At 37.7% G+C, this 21449-nt stretch overlaps 1 protein-coding gene across 4 annotated transcripts in view; it reads right to left on the bottom strand.

The window, feature by feature from the left end:
* Positions 1 to 332: 332 nt before the first annotated feature.
* LOC132271274 (uncharacterized) overlaps positions 333 to 21449 on the bottom strand; it is a 33274-nt gene continuing 12157 nt past the window's right edge. For 2 of the 4 annotated variants that reach the window (XM_059772602.1, XM_059772603.1), the window contains exons 12-21: positions 18744 to 19030; positions 18533 to 18654; positions 18324 to 18366; positions 18137 to 18228; positions 13094 to 13142; positions 10319 to 10389; positions 10072 to 10188; positions 9644 to 9741; positions 8420 to 8465; positions 333 to 595 (exon numbers count right to left, since the gene is read on the bottom strand). In XM_059772602.1, coding sequence (XP_059628585.1) covers positions 545 to 595; positions 8420 to 8465; positions 9644 to 9741; positions 10072 to 10188; positions 10319 to 10389; positions 13094 to 13142; positions 18137 to 18228; positions 18324 to 18366; positions 18533 to 18654; positions 18744 to 19030 — 976 coding nt within the window. In that variant the 3' untranslated portion in view covers positions 333 to 544. Of the gene's footprint in view, positions 596 to 8419; positions 8466 to 9643; positions 9742 to 10071; positions 10189 to 10318; positions 10390 to 12963; positions 13026 to 13093; positions 13143 to 13977; positions 14215 to 18136; positions 18229 to 18323; positions 18367 to 18532; positions 18655 to 18743; positions 19031 to 21449 lie in introns of those variants that run through there. The other 2 variants (XM_059772604.1, XM_059772605.1) reach the window with 2 other exon arrangements.

Genomic DNA, 21449 nt, shown 5'->3' with positions numbered 1-21449 from the left:
AAAACACAACTTTCACATAAAGTTGCACACCCTCTTCACATCATGCAATGGCGAGAGTCTCATGCACTAAATTAACCCTTAGCGTGGGTGGAACGAGTTGAACAAAGTCTTACTTCGAGAATGCGTACATTAATATTTAATGCATAACTGTACTTTATTTATTCATTATATTTTTAGAAAGTTCAAACAAACATGTGCACACTCACCTATATTACATTACCCCTAAAAGAGCTCAAACACTCCTTTTCATTTGGAAAGGAGAGATTACAGTTCTTGCTATATCTTCGGTCTTTGGCTCTCTCTTCCCAGTCACTGGCTTTCGGTTTTTGTGAAAAAAAAAAAAAAAAAGGGAGGATTGGGGGGCAAAGTAAAAAAATGACTCAGCTCATGCCATATTCAAGCTGATTTCTGCCTGTAGTTGAAGTCAAAAGATTGTACACAAGATAAAATAGAAACATCTTGATGATGCACTCATTCAACTTAAATGTACACAACACACCCTATACAACACTTGTATGTGACAATTGGTAAGAGCAGTAGCATTTTACTTGTTAAAGAACAAACCTCTCTTCTTCCCTTTCCTTCTCTCACCGGCCTGCAAGATGAGAGTTAAAATCTCTGTAAATAAATCTTTACATGGTATGCTACATGGAATAATCTTTAACTGCCACTTTCCGAAAATAAAAAATAAAAACTCTTTCAACTGGCATGCTAGATGTAAATAAATCTCCAACTGACATGCTATATGTAGTAATCTTTAACTGGCATGAGTTTCCTTTCATATATAAAGACTTTCCTTTAGTTGATGATGCAAGAGCTTTGTGTTTTATGCCAACTTCCACACTAATCCAAGCACCTTGATGGTTAGAATAATGCTTAAAGAAATAATTGGTAGAAATGCACACACAAATTAAATCTCACATGTCCAAAATCCGGATTACAGATGCTTTTCGTTTAAGCAGATAAATTGAGACGTATACAAATGGTTAACACAATAAATGGAAGCTTGGACTACCAAGAGTTCTAACCCAACCTACCCTTCCCAGCAATTAGCATTGATAAGGCTTCTACAAATAGCGCATCCTAGACAACAATCGACGCCAAAACCTTGCATCCAGACTTCAAAACAATCCATGCCCTATCACCACTTTCATCATAGTTGTTCACCTTCACAGATTCCGGTTCAGGTTACTTATGGCATGAAACAGAGTAATTCATTTCTCCTCCACATGATACCCAGACACCAACCCTACACGACTTGACAAAGCATTTTTCCCAGCTACTTGGGGTCGGCTACATGAATTCTATTTTTCCAATCTGTTCTATCCAATGCCACAATCTCAGTCAAACCACATGTTACCATATCCTTTGGCCTTCCCCTTCTCCTAGATTTACCCTCAATGTGGACCATGCCATTTATCCAAACTCATGCACTTTGTGGTCTTCTTTGCACATGTTCAAACCATAGCAATTGATTCTCTAAATTTATCTCCAATTAGTGCTACTTCAAACCATTACAAGAATTTGTCATTTCTAATTCTATCCTTTCTTGTCTTACCACACATCCATCTCACATTTGCATAAATTTGCATTTCCGTCACTCAATTTATGCATATGTTGTTTCCCAGTAGTACACATTTTGTTATATAAAGAATAATTGGTGCACTTTGAGGTCCTCTTTGAACATGTTCAAACCATCGCAATTGATTCTTACTTTATTTCCAATTAGTGCTACTTCCAACCATTTTAAGAATTTGTTCATTTCTAATTCTATCCTTTCTTGTCTTACCACACATCCATCTCACATTTGCATACATTTGCATTTCCATCACACTCATTTATGCATATGTTGTTTCTCAGTTGCCCACATTTTGTTATTGTTAGCATATATGATACCATGATTTATGGAATGATTTACCGTATTAGCAGATATTTGATTATGTTATAAAATATGCCATAGAATATTCTGTGATTTGATTAAGATCTGATTTAATTTCCTTTCTTGTAATACGAGAGTGTGCTCTTTTTATCTATAAATACTAGAACTGTGAATGAGTGATTTATCTTATTTAAGTCTTTACATAATTCTCTTCTTTTTTTATATTTCTTCTTGGTATCAGAGCCAATACCTTTCAGCAGCCTTGCTACTTGTGTGACAACCACCTTAGGCTGTTTGTGACATCGTGTAACGTTGCCTACGCATGTTTTTCTGTGTTCCTGCTTTGTGATCGAAAATAGGTATTTTTAAATTTAACAATTTCTTTTTTACTCTTCTAGGGTTGGGTAAATTGGAATAGTTGGTCTCCAACACCTAGAAGGGCTTGGGTAAAAAAAAAATTTGAGTCTACAGAGAGGTTCCGGATATTAAGGAGGAGGTTGTCTAGATATATGTAAGCGGGCAGCGCTCCTTAAAAAAGTATGAATTTGGATTTTTCAGGAATGGTCTGAGGAGACGTCGTTATTGTTTATGGTCTGAGGACACCATTTGATTTACTAACAAAATTTGTGCTGTTTTTGAAGTTTTTTTATTGTTGTGTGACAGATTATGGCAGATTCAGGGTCCTCAACTATTACTTATATTGGCTCAAGTTATGTTGGTGGTGGTACCATTTTTCCCACCAACTCATCAGAAAATCCAGGAATTCAAATCATCACAGTGAAGTTGGATGGTTCCAACTATTTGATTTGGGCACAGTCTTGCCAAGATATTCATTGGTGGCAAAGGCAAAATTGGCTATAGTATTGGTTCTGAGAAAGAGCCAACTGAGTCAGAGAAGGCATATCCACAATGGTTTGTAGAGATAATGGTATGGTTATGTCTTGGCTAGTCAAGTCAATGCAATCAAACATAGTCGTTGGCTATATATTTATGAAGACTGCTAAGCAGATTTGGGATTCAGTTTAACGCATTTATTCTCAGAGGCAGAATAATGCACGAATTTTCCAATAGGGGCGAGATATCACCAGGATTTCTCAGGGTGACTTGACAGTTTCAGGTTACATCGCCAAGTTTTGTGCTATTTAGGAGGAGATGTCATATTAGGATTCTTATCACTCTTGAAAGGATCCAGATGATGCAGTTTTATATGCAAGGATTGTGGAGAAGAATAGAGTGTTTCAGTTTCTTGCCGGATTGAACGACGAGTTTGAGTATGCTTGTGTTCATTTATTGGGCTTATTTTCATTCCCTACTCTTGAGGATGCATACTCCTATGTGTTGTCAGAAGAGAGCCGTCAAACTCATCCATTAGGTGTTGCTTCTGTTAATCGTTCTGCTATAGCAGTTCGGGTTCCCAACCTTTCAGGAACTGCACTATCCCATTCAGTTTAGAGTTCTACCACCTCTCTTCCTCTAGGACGACAACGTGGGCGGTGTGACCATTGCGAAAAATTTGGTCACATCAAATCTCATTGTTATGCTCTACATGGACGCCTACTACAACAGCCTCGATCCTCTACACTGTTACACAACCAATCTCGTTGTCAGCTCCTGACAACTCTGTCTCTACATCTTCTGCCACAATTACCTTGACTCAAGCTTATTTGAACAAGTTCAAACAGTTCTTCAACTAAATGGTGGCATCATCTCAGCCAACCTCCTCTTATATCCACTCAGGTACTATTGTGTCTGCACATAGCGTATCTACATCTTCGACACCATGGATCATTGATTCTAGTGCTTCAAACAATATGACGGGTATGTCCTCATTCTTCCAATCTTACAGTATCTGCTCTGGCCATCTCAAGCTACGCCTTGCAGATGGCTCTCCATCTTCCATTGCTGGGAAGGGTCACATCATGTTCCACACTACAAATCTTATTTATGTTAGTAGGGTTACTAAATAATTAAATTACAGTGTAACGTTCTTTCCCCCTCATTGTATTTTTCAGGATCTGGTGTCGAAACAGACGATTGGCAATGGGCGTGAAGTGGACGGTCTATACCTATTGGATGTTCCTTTGTCACCTTAAGCACATTCAGTTTCATTTTCTAATTATGTTTCATCTAATAAAGCCCAGCTTATGCGTTGGCACATGCGTTTAAGACATATTTCTTTCGGTTATTTAAAACATTTATTTCCTTCCTTATTTCGTAACGTGGCAGTCTTAGATTTATCCTGTGTGAGACGTGTCACCTGGCTAAACATGTTCGTTCCAATTATCCTATTAGTAGTAATAAATCTGCTTTAACATCTTTTGATCTTGTTCATTCGTATGTGTAATGTCTAATGTTAAAACCCCTCAACAGAATGGTCGTTCTGAGAGAGAGAATCGCCAAATCCTTGACTTAGCCAGAGTAATCTGCATTGGCATGAATGTTCCCCAGTCATTTCGGGGAGATACAGTTCTTACAGCTGTTTACATCATTAATAGGACTCCTTCTAGAGTTCTTAACTTTGCTGCCCCACTCTCAATCTTACATCCCAATTCATCTCTTATTTTTATTCCTCCGCGAGTCTTCGAGTGTATGTGCTTTGTTCAGCAGTTGGGGCAAACTCGTACAAAGCTTGACCCAAAGGCTTTGAAGTGTGTGTTTTTGGGTTATTCTCACTCTCAAAAAGGTTAAAGGTGTTAACCATCCTCCTAGTCGTCGGCGGTTTATATCCATGGATGTTTCTTTCTTTGAGCATACACCATACTATAGTGGTTCAGTTGGTTCTCAAAGTGAATGGTTCCCATTGAATATAATTGATGATCACCTCCTTCCGTCTTCAACTCCTCTACCTTTACCTGTTTCGTCTTTTATGATTCCTCCTCGTGATACCCCTCGAGCAGGAGGAATTGTTCCTTTTCCACAGGTTTATAGTCGTAGACAACAGGTACAAGCTTCTACTCCCACGATCAACTGCCATGTTCCTTCGGCATCAGCTCCGTCTCCTCAAGTTATTGTTATGCTTGATGATTGCCCCATGGCTCTTCAAAAGGGTAAACGTTCTTGTACATACCCTATTTCTAATTTTGTTTCTAATTGTGCTCTCCCACCCTCCTATCGGAGTTTTCTTGTTTCTGTTGCCTCGGTTCCTCTTCCTTCTAGTGTTGCAGATGCACTAACACAACCTCAATGGCGTGATGTTATGACAGAAAAACTACAAGCACTTGAGAAAAATCAGACTTGGTACATGGTTCCGCTTCCTATTGGACGAAAGGTTGAGGGTTGTTGTTGGGTGTTTACAGTTAAGCATAATCCAGATAGGTAAGTTGCTCATTACAAGGCCCGGTTAGTTGCCAAGGGTTATGCTCAGACTTATGGCATAGATTATCAAGAGACTTTTGCCCCTGTTGCCAAGATCAATACCATCCGTGTATTATTTTTCGTTGATGCGATTCAATTTTGGCCTCATTTCAGTTAGATGTCAAGAATGCCATTCTCAATGGTGATTTGCAGGAGGAGGTGTGGTTCCCCCTCCGGGCTTTCGTTCTCCTACTCATTATGGTATGGTTTGTCGTCTTTGTCGTTCCATATATGGCCTCAAGCAGTCTCCTCGAGCTTGGTCTAATCATTTTGTCACTGCCATGCTCAAGTTTGGTCTCCATCAAAGTGCAGCTGATCATACCTTGTTCTTACGTCATTCAGGCGGTAAGACAGTTGCCCTCATTGTGTATGTTGATAATATTGTTCTTACCGGAGATAATACTACCGGAATTGCTGAAGTTAAAGAGCTATCTTGACCGTCAATTTGAGATTAATGATCTTGGTCCCTTTCGGTACTTCTTGGGCATTGAGGTGACTCACTCCAAGGCTGGCATTTTCATCTCTAAACGCAAATATGTTCTTGACTTGCAATCTGCTTCTGGTCAGCTTGACGTTCGTCCTGTTGATACTCCAATTGAGCAAAATCATTGGTTCGTTGATTCTGAGGGGGAGTTGTCAGATGTTGGTCAGTATCAACAACTTGTGGAGAAGCTCATATATTTATCCATGACTCGACCTAACATTGCTTATGTCGTGAGTGTCGTGAGTCAATTCATGCACTCTCCTCGTGCCCCTCACCTCGATGCAACTATTCGCTACTTAAAAGGGTGTCCGGGCCGTGATATTTTGTTTGCCAATCATGGTCACTTACTTGTTAAGGCTTGGACAGATGTTGATCATGCAAGTTCAGTTTCAAATAGGAGGTCAACTTCAGGCTATTGTACCACTATTGGTGGTAACTTGGTTACTTGGCGCAGTAAGAAACAAGATGTTGTCTCTTGATATAGTGCAGAGGCAGAGTATAAGGCTATGGCTATTGGGGTATGTGAATTGATATAGCTGAAAACCTTGATGACAGACTTGTGTCTTCCAATGTCGCTTCCATTCTCACTCTACTGCGACAAGAAGTCTGCCATTAGCATATCAGCAAATCTCATTCAGCATAACAGAACTAAGCATATAGAGGTGGATCGTCACTTTATTCGAAAAAAGATCATCTCTGGTAAAATTTGCACTCCATCTGTCACACACTCTCAGCAACTTGTAGACATTCTTACAAAGGCGTCAGCAAGGTTGTGTTTGAGAATGCATCGTCCAAATTGGGCATTTCAGATATCCAAGCACCAACTTGAGGGGGAGTGTTAACATATATGATAGCCACGATTTATGGAATGACTTACCGTGTTAGCAGAGATATGATTATGCTATAGAATATGCTGTAGAATATGCCGTAGAATATTCTGTGATTTGATTTAATTTCCTTTCTTGTAATATAAACATGTGTTCTTTTTATCTACAAATACTAGAGTTGTGAATGAGTAATTTATCTCGTTCAAGCCTTTACACAATTCTCTCATTCTTCTACAAAACTTCCTTTTCAATCTTAATTGATTACACCGATCACACAATATATCAGATGCACTCCTCTATTTAAATCATCCTGTCATGATTCTATGATTAACATTATTTCCGATTTCTCCTTCATTATAAATAATTGAGCCTCAATAACAATAATGTTAACTTTTTTATATCTCTAAATCCTCAATCTTCACCACCTCCTTATTTGTATATCTAGGTTTCCAAAATTACACTCCACAGATTCAGTTTTATTTCTACTAAAGCTTCAACCCTTTTGAATTCTAAAGCATCCCACCAAACTTCCCATTTAGCACATACTACTCTAGTTTCATCAATTGAAACAATATCATCAACAATTAGCATGCACCTTGAAATCTCATCCTAAATGCGTCATGTTTCTTCATCAATAACTAAGGAATGAAGATATGGGCGTTGACTCTTGATGCAAGCCTACAGTAACTGAAAATTACCAACGGACCAGTGGTCTAGCGGTATCAGACCCTTACTTCCCAAAGGGAGGTCAAGGGTTGAAGCTTCCAAGGAGGCATCTGTGTGTGAGTATCAACTATGAAAGAAAAAAAGTACAGTAACTGAAAATTCACTAGTTTCTCCCACAATGGTTCTAACTTTAGTCATGCTTAGTGTTTTATCTTTACACAGCTGGTCTCAACCCCAAAAACCACCTACCTGTGGGGCCTCATCTCTTCAAGGGATCACGCAACACCCACCCCATGATCTAGAGTACAATTTTCAAAATCCATAAACAATTCTAACCAATTGGGCCTCCTAGTTCCTTGAATCGATGAAATAAACGCTGCCTCTTGTATGTATGTAAAGGTACATTTGTCCATCAATAAATATGACAGGAGAAACAAAATATTTAAAGAAGTGTTCGAAAAAATTATGTTACAGCCCAGAAACAAGTTGTAAACTGCCATGCATGTGAAGCAACAAGGACATTCAATTTAATCATTAAAGCAGAAGCCTCCTCCAGACATGTACATATTCTTAAAAGCTGATCCACAATGTTTCTATAAATTAGGGCTAGGTATTAACTTTAGATTCTGTTGATGTGACAATATCACAACATTTTCATGCGACTCTAGTCCACCCACTACTTACTCCTGCATACCAATAAAAGAAGCCTTTTGAAAGAACAACTGCTGTTAGACGGACCGAAGAGGTAGTGCAGAGGGTAGAGACATATAGTAACAGTGACGACTAGCAAAGGTAAAACACAATTCTTGACCATGTCATCTTTATCAAATACGAAATGAGCAACAGAATACAGACAGTGGCCAGTGCAGAACGGATACATCTTTTATCATATATTCATATACAAGAAAGAAGCAGGTAAACTGTGAATGGAACCATATGCAATATATGTAAATGAAATGAAGAAGAAAAAAATCGCTGGAGAGTTAACAATTGAACAGAACTGCATGATGAAATCAAATAATGGGTGTTGAAATTATAAATTGCTAAGAGTTCTATATTGTATGCTACAAGAAATAAGATTTGGCAAATAACATATTGTCTACTTAAGATTTGAAGAAAATAGACTTCAGGCAAAGGAAAAAAAAAAAATCGGGGAACTTCCTGCCACGTATACTAAAAGAAACACAAAATGAAGGTTTTAAGCCGTACCTTTATGATAAATAATCTCATGGTGAGAACAATTGTATCCCTTGAACTGCCAAGTGGAGAAAAGATCAAAAACTCGTAAGAGTTTAAACAATGGGAATCTGCTGATTCATGATATTGCAACAAAAAACATATCATAGTACCCAAAACTGACATAGACAATTCCTTCTGTAACCTTAAATTAATGTCTACTGTTGGCTAAAGCAAAAACATTTCCAACTATAAGCTACCACAAGCTCATAAAATCTGCCAGTTTTCAAATCCCTTGCAGCTGTGTAACATGGATGTATCTATGTATATTGTGAAGCATGTAATATTAGGATCACAATCTTGTTGGACATCTTTTCATTTTGGCATATTTATTAGAATCCTGATAGAATATGCTGCATCTGTATTGTTAATCTTAAGAGATGTGAATCGCCCAACAGGACTTACCAGCAACATTATTGGAAAAACTAGCAACAGCTCTTAAGAGATGCTTCATAATTATTGCAAGAAATTAGCAATGTGGATTGGTGAAATATTTTACCAGCAATGTGGAATGGTCAAATATTTTCTTTTTCACTTTAGTAATTTAAAGGGCTGATTTTGTGTACTCGTTGAGGGGACCATTCTACGGTGCAATGACAAAGAGCTCGGGTTGACAAGCTTGATTATGCAGGTCAAGTCTGAGAGAGCTATTTTGTGCAAAACAATGTCAAGTTGAAGCCTGTCCTCAATACCCCCTCCCATCACCCAGTCAGACAGTTAATGGCCTTTTGTTTTGTGCATGCATGGGATTTTTGTTGGGTCTGAGAAAGCTATTGTGTGCAAATAATGGCAAGTTGAAGTCTGTCCTCAATCCGCACCTCCCATCACCCAGCTGGACAGTTAATGGCCTTTTATTTTGTGCATGCATGAAATTTTGTTCCTTAAGGAAAAGTGTATTTAACTCAACTTAACAGTAAAGAGTTGACTGCAGGAAAGTAAAAGATGCATTATACATTCCAACAATGTTGAAAGAGATGTTAAACACCTAAATTTATAAGGAATGCCCATCACCCATGCCATTGCATAAAGAATTCTTTCACACATCAGTATCCATTAATTTGATAAATTTGATGAGGATGTTCATCAAACATATATGTATATGCAATAGAAACTATTCAGAATATACCAGATAATACTGGTTATGTTGTCTGCCAACAAACATAAATGTATATGGAATCGAAATTATTTGGAACTTACCAGCTAATATCTGCCGTGTTATCTGCCCGTAAAATACGCTCAACCCCTCCAGAACCAACTATAGAAAATTCTGTGGCCTGTCCATATGGAATATTAACCTGCAAAGGGAAGAAAAATATAAAATAAGAGATACACAAATAAATAAAAATTTAGACGAGCATACCATAATTAACATATGTAACTAACGAAAGATTTTATTAAATGCTCAAGACCTTGTAAACCCAGACAATGCCACGGTTGGGAGGGCGGGGGGGAAGAAAAAGGAAAGAAGAAGCAAAAGCAGAACTTCTCGTCTTTCTGATACATGAAACCTATTCATATAACATTTCATACTATATACAATACAAAAAATTGTAACACTTTGTAGGTTGGCTGATCCCTTTTAACGTTATATACTTTTTAAGAGATTAAGAAAATAAGAATCATACACTTGTCTGTGAAAACTTCTCAGTGACAACAACAGCACTCGGTCCGATACACTTGATAGTATAGCCGTCCCTCTTGATGGTCAAGGTACCTGGCTCCCATATATCAAGGTACCCAGTCTGCACCATGATAAGTTGAATGATTGTCTTAATCCTCTTCAAGCAAGTGAAATTGTACAGTACATCTTGTAGTATAAATTTAATAACCAAATGAGAAGGGATGAAAAATAATATAGGAAATTATTCATACCGACATTGATACCCTATATGAAGCATGACCATTGTAAAGTGTCTTCTCTATCTGATTGAGCATTTCAGGATCTGTGGCAATAAGGGAAAAGGTGAAGCATATTGCAGTATTAATGCACTAGCAAAATGTGAGGTCCAAATAGAAAGTGAACAATTTAATAAGAAAAAATAAAATATAATTAGGTTCTCAATCATATTCTACTGCAAAGGATGCAGCAGCAACGCTGTGGCCCCCTACAAAAATCTTACTTCCCAAGAAATATACAAGAAGCCCCAAAGCAAATAAGTTGGCTATTTTGATTATACACTACAAAGATAAAAACCTATGAATAAGGACTAAATGCAATGGAATTTCTACTTATTTGAATGCTGTTTGTGCACATCTAGGGACCAAATCTGTTCAACCCTACATCATAAAATATATGGGCTTGTAATTTTAACTCCAATGTAGACTTGCTTATGACAAAACATAAACCACTTATTATAACTACATTCTACAGGTCTGAATTTCCGTTTCCTACTCTAGAGTACCAGTTTAAGATTTTAAATCAACTTCTTTTTCGTATTCTCAATTACTCTATACATACCAGTTAAAAAATTGGCATCAGGAGAGGACATGAGAAGAGGAAAACAATACAGCAAGTGGAAAACAGGGGCATGTTTAGAAGGTGACTGGGAAACCAAATCAAAATAAATGGCAATGGTGAAGACTGAAGAACATATATAATTAGATTGAATAATAAATCAGTCCTGACTCATGAAATCACACAAGAAATCCATTTACCAAGAGGTTCCCATTAACGGAAGTACATAACATCCCCTACATTTTGTAAAAAAGGATATCCATGATTTTCAAAGAGTTTCTGATTGAAATTAGAAAAAAGTTTGTAACAAACAAGAAAGCTACAGAAAAGAGTTTCAGATGCACAAAAGAGACACAAATGAATCACCCAAAGCATAGACCACAAAGCGTTTGTGATTCTTGTCAAGCCACGTGTTGTCTGTGATCAAGGAACAGTAGATAGGATTCTTCACTGCATGTTTTTCTCTATGAATGTGACTCCTTCAGCTCTTTGGAATAACACAAGATCACTCACACAACTAGATGACCTCTCACAGTGTGTGCATGATTAAGAATTAAAGATTCAGTCTTAAGCTCTATACAAAACCCTATATGCTCCTATAAAAAGAAATAGAAATAAATTTGATTTAAATTCACATCAGCTCTGCCTTCTGTAATTTAATCTTGAACCCGTAATTTTAAACAAAAAAATTTAACTACAGATGAAGGTCAAGGAATGATAACAAATAAATTGTTTATTAAAAATAATTATGAACATATAAACTACATAAACTCAAGGTCTGAAAGAGCATTATTGCATTCTTGAGTATATATATACAAGAAGATGAGCATTTTAGGACCTCGGATAACGCCCTGATGGGTAATTAGTGAGTGTGACATCACCTCTAAAATAAAAAGAGTGGTAAACTTGAATGGCCCTTGAACACATCAGTGGTCAACACTATTGGATCTGACCCTATGTCATGAAAACTCTCCCTCTGTGTCTTCTTCTCCCTCGTCTTGCTCTTCTCCACCCGTCAGTCCATCCTATCTATTCACTTTGATTTCTCATCCACTTTCGTCTGTTTTCTCACCTCCTTCTTTTAGCCTCATCTTATCTTCTCATTCTCATCCCTTGCTTTCATTCCGGTTCTAAATCTATATCAAAACAACCCTACACGTCCTGCACCACTATGTCCCACTAGTTGCCAAGCTGGCATCTCTCATTGCGCCACATATTGTTGAAGGGCCAGCCCACTTTGCATCTCCAGACAGCCATGTGGCAACTTTGAGAATGACAATAGGTCACTCTAGCTTTACAGGCGGTATTACCATGACAACAACTCCGATATCCAGTTAACTTCCAAGGCGGAAAAAAAAACTCCGACCTCCAGTTGACATGTGGAATTGCTTCACAAGAAGTGGACTTCTGCACACACCAAAGCTGCCCAGCCTTGATGAACATAGACAGTCGAAGTTCAATGACCAAAAGACATCAAAGGAATCGAGGATTATCTCTGCACCATGCACACTATGGACAAACCAGTATCTCACTGGTGACGCTTTACTACTCCTGATCAACTTGCACAGATACTCGACAGCCAAATAGCCATACGGTGCCACATCTCCACAGGATTGAGTAAACCTAGAAGCTTACTAGTTACTTAACTATAATGATCTTCACTAGTGTAAAAAGCAAACAAAAAAGCTGATATTATCAATGTGCAAATTCCATAGCATCCGGATAATCTGTGCACGCCAAGAATTAGTAATAAGAACATTATTAATTGAAATCAAAGTCCACAATCTGCACCTTCAAACCCACAACTTTAACCAGTCACAGATATCAACATGCAGCTTAAATGAACAACGCACTTATAGAAAAAACAACTCGAACATGTATTTATCTACAAAAGAAATTCAATCAATCTCAGAGCAGAATGAAATAAATTAAAGAACATTGTGCATCCTAGAAAAATACATCATATAAATTAGGTGCACATAATCTAGAAATTCTCTTATAATTAAGAAAGGTTACTAATTCAGGTGCAAGAAATTTGTTCAACAATGATGGAAAATATGACCTTCAGTCACTGATATATCAGTTACCATTTCTAGATTTCAGAAGACGTTTAAACAGCTGTGCCTGAAAAAATACAAGTTAAACTCAAAAGTCACTTGGAACTTATAGAAGTATCAAATTAATTAGCTTACCGCAGGTTATCTTTCTATGCTCATTGGCGAAGACCTTTACTAGTTCACCCTGAAATTTCCACAAAATAAAAAATAAAAACAGTTTAAGTACTAGTTTGATGCAAGTGAATATTTGAGAGGAACAACATTGAGCAACTTCAGATTTTATGCAAACTAACCATGCTGCATGATAAACATAGATATGAAGGTAGATTCTAACCACTAATATAATCCAGTATACAAGAAGTATATAATTTGATCAGCATAATAATCTCTTAGAAGAATGTACTGACACATAACCCTTCATTAAATTTTTATGCCAGCAGAATTAATTCACATCTGGAAGCATATAATCAAATTTTAGGCCAAATTTAAAAATCCCTAATCCAAACCCAAACCCAGTCTAAGGTTGGTAAAACCGCATGAAGCCCAAAAGCGTCTTTGACATCGCTCAAGACCATTGGTGATGTAGGATGAAGCTGGCTCTGATGCAAAATTGAGAGAGAAGGAACAAGAGAAGAAGAAGAATAGAGAGGAGGGAGAAGTAGAATTAAGGGGAAGAAAATTCACTGTACCAATATGATCAATCTTCAATAATCATCACTGAGTATCCAAACAATTGTGACAAGCCCTATACATAAGAAATTAAACAAAATCCTACTCAAGCACAACTACAAATAATAGACCTCTAAAGAAATAAGGAAATCTCAATTACAATAGGATATAAAATAATTCCTAAAATATAGGGGGGAACTCTTAAATATATCTTTCCTTGCCCCTTCTCCAAGCATAGGTGAGTCATGTGCATCTCGTGCATGCAAGTAATATCTCATTCTCCATCAATCGTCTAGTAAAAAAGAAACAAGGTTATTGCCAGGTAAAAATTTACCCAGAATCATAGCTGTTGATTTACCTCTGACGAAAAGCGTCCCAACTAATATCCAAATTGGAATCACCAGCCACTACTTCCACATTAACATAACTAATCATCATCTTTTACGGAATCAAACCCCCTTTGACTGCACAAGAATATGTTGAGCTCAGCACGTATGGAAGTACAGGTGAACGTTCTTTTGCTGATATTATAACCAGTATTCGTGCTTCTTTACAACAACCACTCGTCGGTGACCTACAACTCCACACTGAAGTAGCGATCTTATGAGAAACAATTGCAAGCGATATCGTTCCCATAGAACAAACACCACATACAGATTGTCAAGAACGAATCAAAACATTTAACCAGTTTTAGTTTCTGGAAAAAAATAATAATAATAGAGTACAAGTGCGCCCAAGAGCTTTGGGAAGTGGGCAACAAAAAGATTCATGTCATTGTAAAAATTCATAAGCCACCATCAAAATGAATTTGTACACACTTGATCAGTCAACAGTCTGATTGGTTCAGGCTCTATGGACACCAATTCAATTGATCCGTAACTCTGGTTCAAGCATTTAGTTCACCACTGTTTACTATTGAATCGATCAAGCAACTATTGACGACTTAAAATATGGGTAGAGCACACTAACATCCCCTGAGGTTTGGCTTAATTACACACAAGTGACAAGAATGGTCAATATTACACCGTGTACCACTATGACTAGTTGTATGAAAAATCCTTTATACCCGTGTTTTAAATATTATTATAATGTGAATTGAACAAATTCAACGGAATTTCCTTTGGGGAGGAAGGGGAGAAGAGTTCAAGTATCACCTTGTTCGATGGGAGCAAGTCTGCAAGCCTATAAAACTGGGGGTCTCGGTATTAGACGATTGATTCCTTTTAATCAAGCCCTTTTGGGTAAATAGTTGTGGAGATACGGGAAGGAAACACATCGCCCTTGGCGTAGATTAGTTTCCTACAGGTATGGGGATGATGTTGGAGGATGGACTACACGTCCGGTTTCTATTGCGGGAGGAGTTGGGGCTTGGAAATCCATTCGGAAAGGATGGAATGCCTTTTCTCCTCATGTTAGATTTAGAGTTCGTGATGGCAGTCGCGTTCGTTTTTGGGAAGATCTTTGGTGTGGACATCAGCCTTTATGTTGTACTTTCCCAAGATTATTCAGTATTGCAGTTGATAAACATGCCACCGTAGCTAACTGTTATCAGCTTGATAATAGTCGAATTACGTGGAATGTTCTTTTTCGGCGTTCTTTTTAGGATTGGGAGTTAGATGATGTGAGCATTTTTTTGAATCAATTGTATTGGCAGGAAGGAATTGGCAGGGGTTATGACAATTTGATTTGGATTCCCTCTTCTCACGGTCGTTTTGAAGTAAGGTCTTTGTTCTTACGTTCGTCTAATTTTGCACCCTCTGATTTTCCATGGAAGACTATTTGGCGTTCTATGGCTCCTACTAGGGTGGCTTTTTTTGTATGGACCGCCATTTGGGGTAAGATTCTGACAATCGATAATTTGAGGAAAATGAGAAATTATTTTGTTAATTGGTGTTGCATATGTAAGCAGAATGGGGAGTCAGTTGATTATCTCCTAATACATTGTTCTGTAGTGCACGACTGTTGGAATCTTATTCTTGGGCTATTTGGCATGTATTGGGTAATGCCACGTTCTACTAAGGAGCTGATTTATGCTTGGAGAGGTTGTCGTGTGAGTAGAAGCGTTCGTGATTATTGGAGATCTGCACCGCATTGTATTTGGTGGTGCATTTGAAGGGAGAGAAATAGTAGAATGTTCGAAGGAAAGGAATCGTCTACAGCGACACTGAAACTTTTTATTATTCGTTCTCTCTTCAGTTATGTGAACAAATGTTCCTGTTCCTCTTCTGTTGATTTAATTTCTTTTTTGGATTCTTTGGGGCCTTAGTTCCCGGTTTCTTTTATGTCTATGGGGCGCATTCCCCTATTCATCGCCTTTTTTAATTTATTATTATTTATCAAAAAATATATATATATTATTATAATGTAAAAGAACATTTGAAGTGAAAGTCCCCTGCATAATATAATATTTGTGTCAGATTTCTCTCTTTTCTCTATATTCCCTTTCTGCAGTATCTCTCTCCTCTCCTTTCCCCCTTCCACCGCCATCACCTCTTCCCACCACTCTCACCACCACCTTCTCCACTAAAACAATATAGCCACCTTGCTCCTTTCTCTTTTCTGCTATCCACGTCCTTCCCTAGCCGCCTCCTCCCACTGCCATGTCCACTGCCGCCACCACGACCACCTCTCCACTCTGCTTCCTTTTGCCACAATCTCCCCCGCCTCCACATAAAATCCTAACTCCAAAACCACCACCACCACAACCATGACCATCCATGCACCACCACTTCTCCAAACCTAACCAGCCACCAAATACCATTCACATTCTCCAACAACATAAACCCACATATCTTTGATGTGTTGAGGTTTTGGGATACTGACTTAGCAATTTGAGTTCTCTCTGCAGAGAAAATGGGTGTTAGGTGCCTCGAGCCCCAAGGATGGTAGAAACATAAAATCTAGTAGAAACTAAAGAGTCAAAGGTTGTTTAACTGTCATGTTAAAATATATATATGCGTGTGCGTGTGTGTGTGTGTGTGTGTGGTTTTACTGTTCCACAGATCCGCCCTTCCTTCAAAAGAACTAGGTCACTGTGGCAGTAGCTTCAAATTCTTATCCAATCAGACCCAAAACCTCATGCCCATGACTTGCTCATCCGGTTTTCTATTTCTTATTTTTATTTATTTTTAGTTTTATTTCCTCTCTCTCTCTCTCTGTTGTGATCCAAATGGGATTCTGTTTCATCATCTTGTTCTCTCTCTTTTTCCATATACATGCACTCACTGCAAGGGATCTTATGTGTCTAAATAACTTTTTGTTGAATCAAATAAATGCACCCACAAGAATTGAAATAAAATCGATTCCTATATCAAATCCTTAAGACCCTCCCCATCAAATCCTTAAGACAATCTCAGACACAATCATTTGCTCTTGCTTAGAATTTCAATTCATGTTGTCTCCAAATACACAATTTGAAAATTGCATTGATCGTATCTGGAGAGATGGATCTCCAAATTGGGTGATGTATATATATATATACTTTTGATAAGTAAAATGTATAGAAAAGCTTTCAAACGGGGAACGTATCCCAAGAGCTATACAGAGCCGAAGCCAGAGACAAGGTCCTAAGGACACACCGAACCCAAAAAATCAATAAACTCGTCAATGGATATACAATTTCTCCCCAAAACCCAACTAAAAAGAAAGCAAATAATATGAAACTTCAAAGCCCCTAAGGAAGATTCCTCCCCTTCAAAAGATCTTCTATTCCGCTCCTTCCATAAGCACCACCAAACACAAAGGGGAACCACCTCCAACACTCACGGGCGTGGGCTCCAACTCTACAGCCTCGCAAAGAGTCAATCAATGGGTGAGGTATATATAAAATATAACGTATATACAATTTGGGTGAAGCATATGTGTGTGTATATACAACAGGTAGGCCGAGAGATCCTGATACATATGTATATGCACTTACCACTGTAGCCGATCAATAGGAGCTTTTTATCAGGTAACCGTAATCGGCTTGAGCTCGAGCGGGTGGAGTGACCATTTTAATATATCAGATGGTGAAAAGATAGAGAGAGAAGCCTAGAAACAGATACTTCCCTATAATGTGCAATGAACAATACAAGGGAAAAAAAAATCTTAAAATAAAAAGTTCTGAGATGGAATTAAAACAATAAAAAAATATTTTGTGTGTGTGAGTGTATATTATGAATATATGATCTATTGTTAAGAGATGGAGAGAAGAAGAAGAGGAAATTTGTTGAGACTTTTCAGAGGTAGAAAGAAAAATACCACTCTAATTTCATTGCATTTTAAGGCTATTAAAGTCTTCTAACTCTGTGAAGGGCAGTTTAGTCGTTATTTAAACATTCTTTGGTTAAAATTTTGTCAATTTTCTCAACATTGCCAATTTTGAATTTAAAGTTCCATTGGAAATTGGAGCTGAGAAAAGAAAAACACTCAGTCCACAACACATGAAAGATATAACGCAAGAATCCACGGAGTACTCATCTCTAAATATAACATAAGATGAGCAATTCTCAATTTGCAAGATTGTACCTTGCGCTTCCTGTTATCCAGAGGCTGCACTTCAATGGCAAGGTATGTATCAACATCATCGGCAGTAACAAGATAGTTCGGTTGCTTTGCTCCTGTCATTAAAAACTTCTCATGAGCTACATAAATATTTGTAGTAGTAAAAGAATGAGAATATCAAATGAAAAAGAAACCAAAAGAAACAGAATACCTTCAATGTAGTTGACAGATCCATCTTCCAAATGCCGAACCCACTGAGTGCAGAAGATAGCACAAAATTTATTAAGTGTTATATGAAAATCCAACAGAAGATCACCCATATTTAGGCATTTTAAGGAACCTTTTTAGCGAATTTAATGACAATTCACACTGGTAAAAGTGAGATAGAACAGGCAATTAAAAGTGTATAATAGGGAGCACCTCAAAATTACAACTGGTTGTTCCATTAATAGAGAATCCGCATGCTTGTAGTTCCCGTCCTGGAAAAGCCTCACCTGAAATTTGGAGGGCTTCTATTGCTGGTAATGGATCATCATCTCCAGCTGTGTAATGCAATGAATTTAGTCAATGATAGCAGAAGGCAATGCTCAAACTAATCAACAAAAAAGATGAAGGCAAAAGAAATTTTTACCCTCTGAATAAGAGGAGGAAGGTTCTTCAAGAACTGGTTGTAGAAAAGGAGAATATGAGGAGCTGGGATCTTCAGCGGCTGTATAAGGAGAGCTTTTTGAGACCCAATTAGAATTAGTCTCTCTCTCAAATTGTTGTCCCTCTACATCGAGATCATCCATCTCACTGCTGCTGACAGGGTCGCTAAATGTGACTTGCTTATGGGTGTTTTCTTCACGATAATGTGCAGGATGTGAATCATCCAGGCTTACAGCAAGCTGTGCAGGGACATCTTGCAATGTAGAGTTCCTGAAGAATGCCAGAGGCGTTAAAGTTAAAGCAGGACCACAGAATTTAGTAATAAAAAAAAATTAAAAAAAAAAAAAAGCAGGACCACAAAATTGCCTTCAAAGCCATAGTAATAAATAACTATCATTAAAGTAAGCCAAGCTTGAAAACAATCAATCCGCAGATCACATTATAAAGAATTAAAAAAGGAAACTTCTGCAAAAACTTCTATTGGCAGAAATAAATTTATTTACACGAATGAAGGAATAGATGGGGAGAGATTGCTCAACAATTAAATCATCCGTTTCTTATATACAAGTCCCCACTTTTTTGTCAAAGTAGTACAATTATTTCCATAAAGGCGTCAAATAACATGTCGAAACACAATATCAAATGCAACACATTCCTACACTCATTTCTGCATACTCCAAACATGTCCAAAATGTAGATGCAAATTTGTGCGAAATGATTTGAGGGTTTAGATTGTATTCATCATAATAAAGGTTTTCAAGCTCCATAGCCTTGAACTTCCAGAATTCCATACCAAGCAGAATGTCATCCATATGGAGGATAATTCTAAATTATTCTAGCAATTAACTTCTTCCCAAAAAGCTTTGAGAATGACATAAGAAAAGTACTACTGTTACATGAAAGCCTCAGCTAGATAAAGTTACTGCAGAATTAAATATAAGAAAATTACTTGTTACATGAAAACCATCCAACTTATCCCAAAAAGCTTTGGAAATGAGCAAGAGATGCTCCAAGTTAATCAGCAATAAAAATAAAGCGACAGCAAATCCTCAAAATCTACGCACAAACACTAGATCTAACCCTATTTAGTAGGTGATCTAAAATCTGAATCTTACTGGAAAATATCATTTGAATAAAAAATGCAACCTTACTAGGCATCATCCTCTAATATCCCGCCTCCGCTCCCTATCACATACATAGTACAACATAGTACTACTAAGGTGGCTTTCTTTGCTTGGACGGCAATTCTTGGAAGGATTTTGACACACAATAACCTGAGAAGAACACAGGTCATTGTCAGCTGGAGCTGTAAGTGCAAGAGGGATGAAGAGTCGGTAGATTTTCTTCTGTTGCACTGGCCTGTGGCGGTTTTGTTCAGGGTCCAATGAGTTATACCTATATCTTCGAGAGGCTTGATTGAGGCTTGGAGAGGAGGTACAGTGGGTTCCCCAGCCCGTATCGCTTGGAGGTGGCGCCCTTATGCATGTGGTGATGTTTGTGGAAGGAACGGAATAGGAGATCCTTTGATGGGGAAGAATCTCCTGTTGGGACGCTGCAATTCTCTATTATTAGTTCGCTCTTTGTTAGGTTCTTGGGAGAAATTGTAAATCTTTGGGGGAGACAAGTTGATTTCTTGGATACTTTGAGAGCTTAGGGGCCTATCTGGTCCTTGTGTAGCTTTTGTGGGATGCATTCCCCATTTGAACACTTTCTAATTTAATCTCACTCATCAAAACAAAAGAAAAAAATTAAGAGGGACATGGATAAAATGTTTAGTCTTTACTTATCAGAAAAATAAAAAAAAATGTTTTAGTTTCAGATTACATCTTCCACTACAAGAAATTGAAAAAGAAGCTAAGAAGATGGTAAATAAAGCTAAACAAAATACATTCAATGCTTTGTATAAGACATTAGGTACATTGTGGGACCTCAGGCCCGTGACTCTTGGGTCGTGCCTCGGACCTCAATAGGTTTGATTGAGGCTTGGAGAGGATGTTTTGTGGGACCTCAAGCCCGTGACTCTTGGAGGGTGGCACACTGGCACCCTTGTGCCTTTGGTGGTGTCTTTGGAGAGAACAATGAGGAGTCTCCTATTGGGGTGTTGAAGTTTTCTTTTCTTAGCTCTCTATTTTGATGGGTTGCTGGGAGGAATTGTAAATCCGTGGGGGAGATAGTTGATGTTTTGGACATTCTGAGAGATTTGGGGCCCTATGGCCCCTATTAGGCTCTTCTTTTTGTTTTGGGCTGCGTTCTCCTTTTGAAAGCTTTTTATTACAATTCTACTTTTTTTTAAAAATAAAACATTAGGTACAAAAGAGGGTGAAAAAACTATTTATAAGTTATAGGTTGACTAAAAACATACAAGTCAGATGCATTAAGGAAATGGATCAAACAATATTAGTTAAAGAGAATGATGTATTAAATAGATTAAAAAAAAAAAAAATTAATTTCAATGCCTGTGAAATGAGGATAGGAAAATATTATAATAAAAGTAGAGATAAATAGATCTAATAATAAGTTACGTTGATGACTCATTTAAGGACTGATCACATACATGTAGAGGCATGAAGAATTTTAGGAAATACAAGAATTGAATGGCTAACAAATTTATGCAACAGAATGAATTTATAGGAAAGGGTGACAGAATAAAGATTAAGAGAGGAATCTACAGTGGGTGATAGCCAATTTG

The sequence above is a fragment of the Cornus florida genome, unplaced genomic scaffold, assembly GCF_030987335.1.
Source record: "Cornus florida cultivar Cherokee Brave unplaced genomic scaffold, ASM3098733v1 CherokeeBrave_3.0.0_Hap2_Chr08, whole genome shotgun sequence".
NCBI lineage: Eukaryota > Viridiplantae > Streptophyta > Magnoliopsida > Cornales > Cornaceae > Cornus > Cornus florida.
Note: the sequence above shows the minus strand (reverse complement) of the source record. Positions and strands in the feature narration are given on the sequence as shown.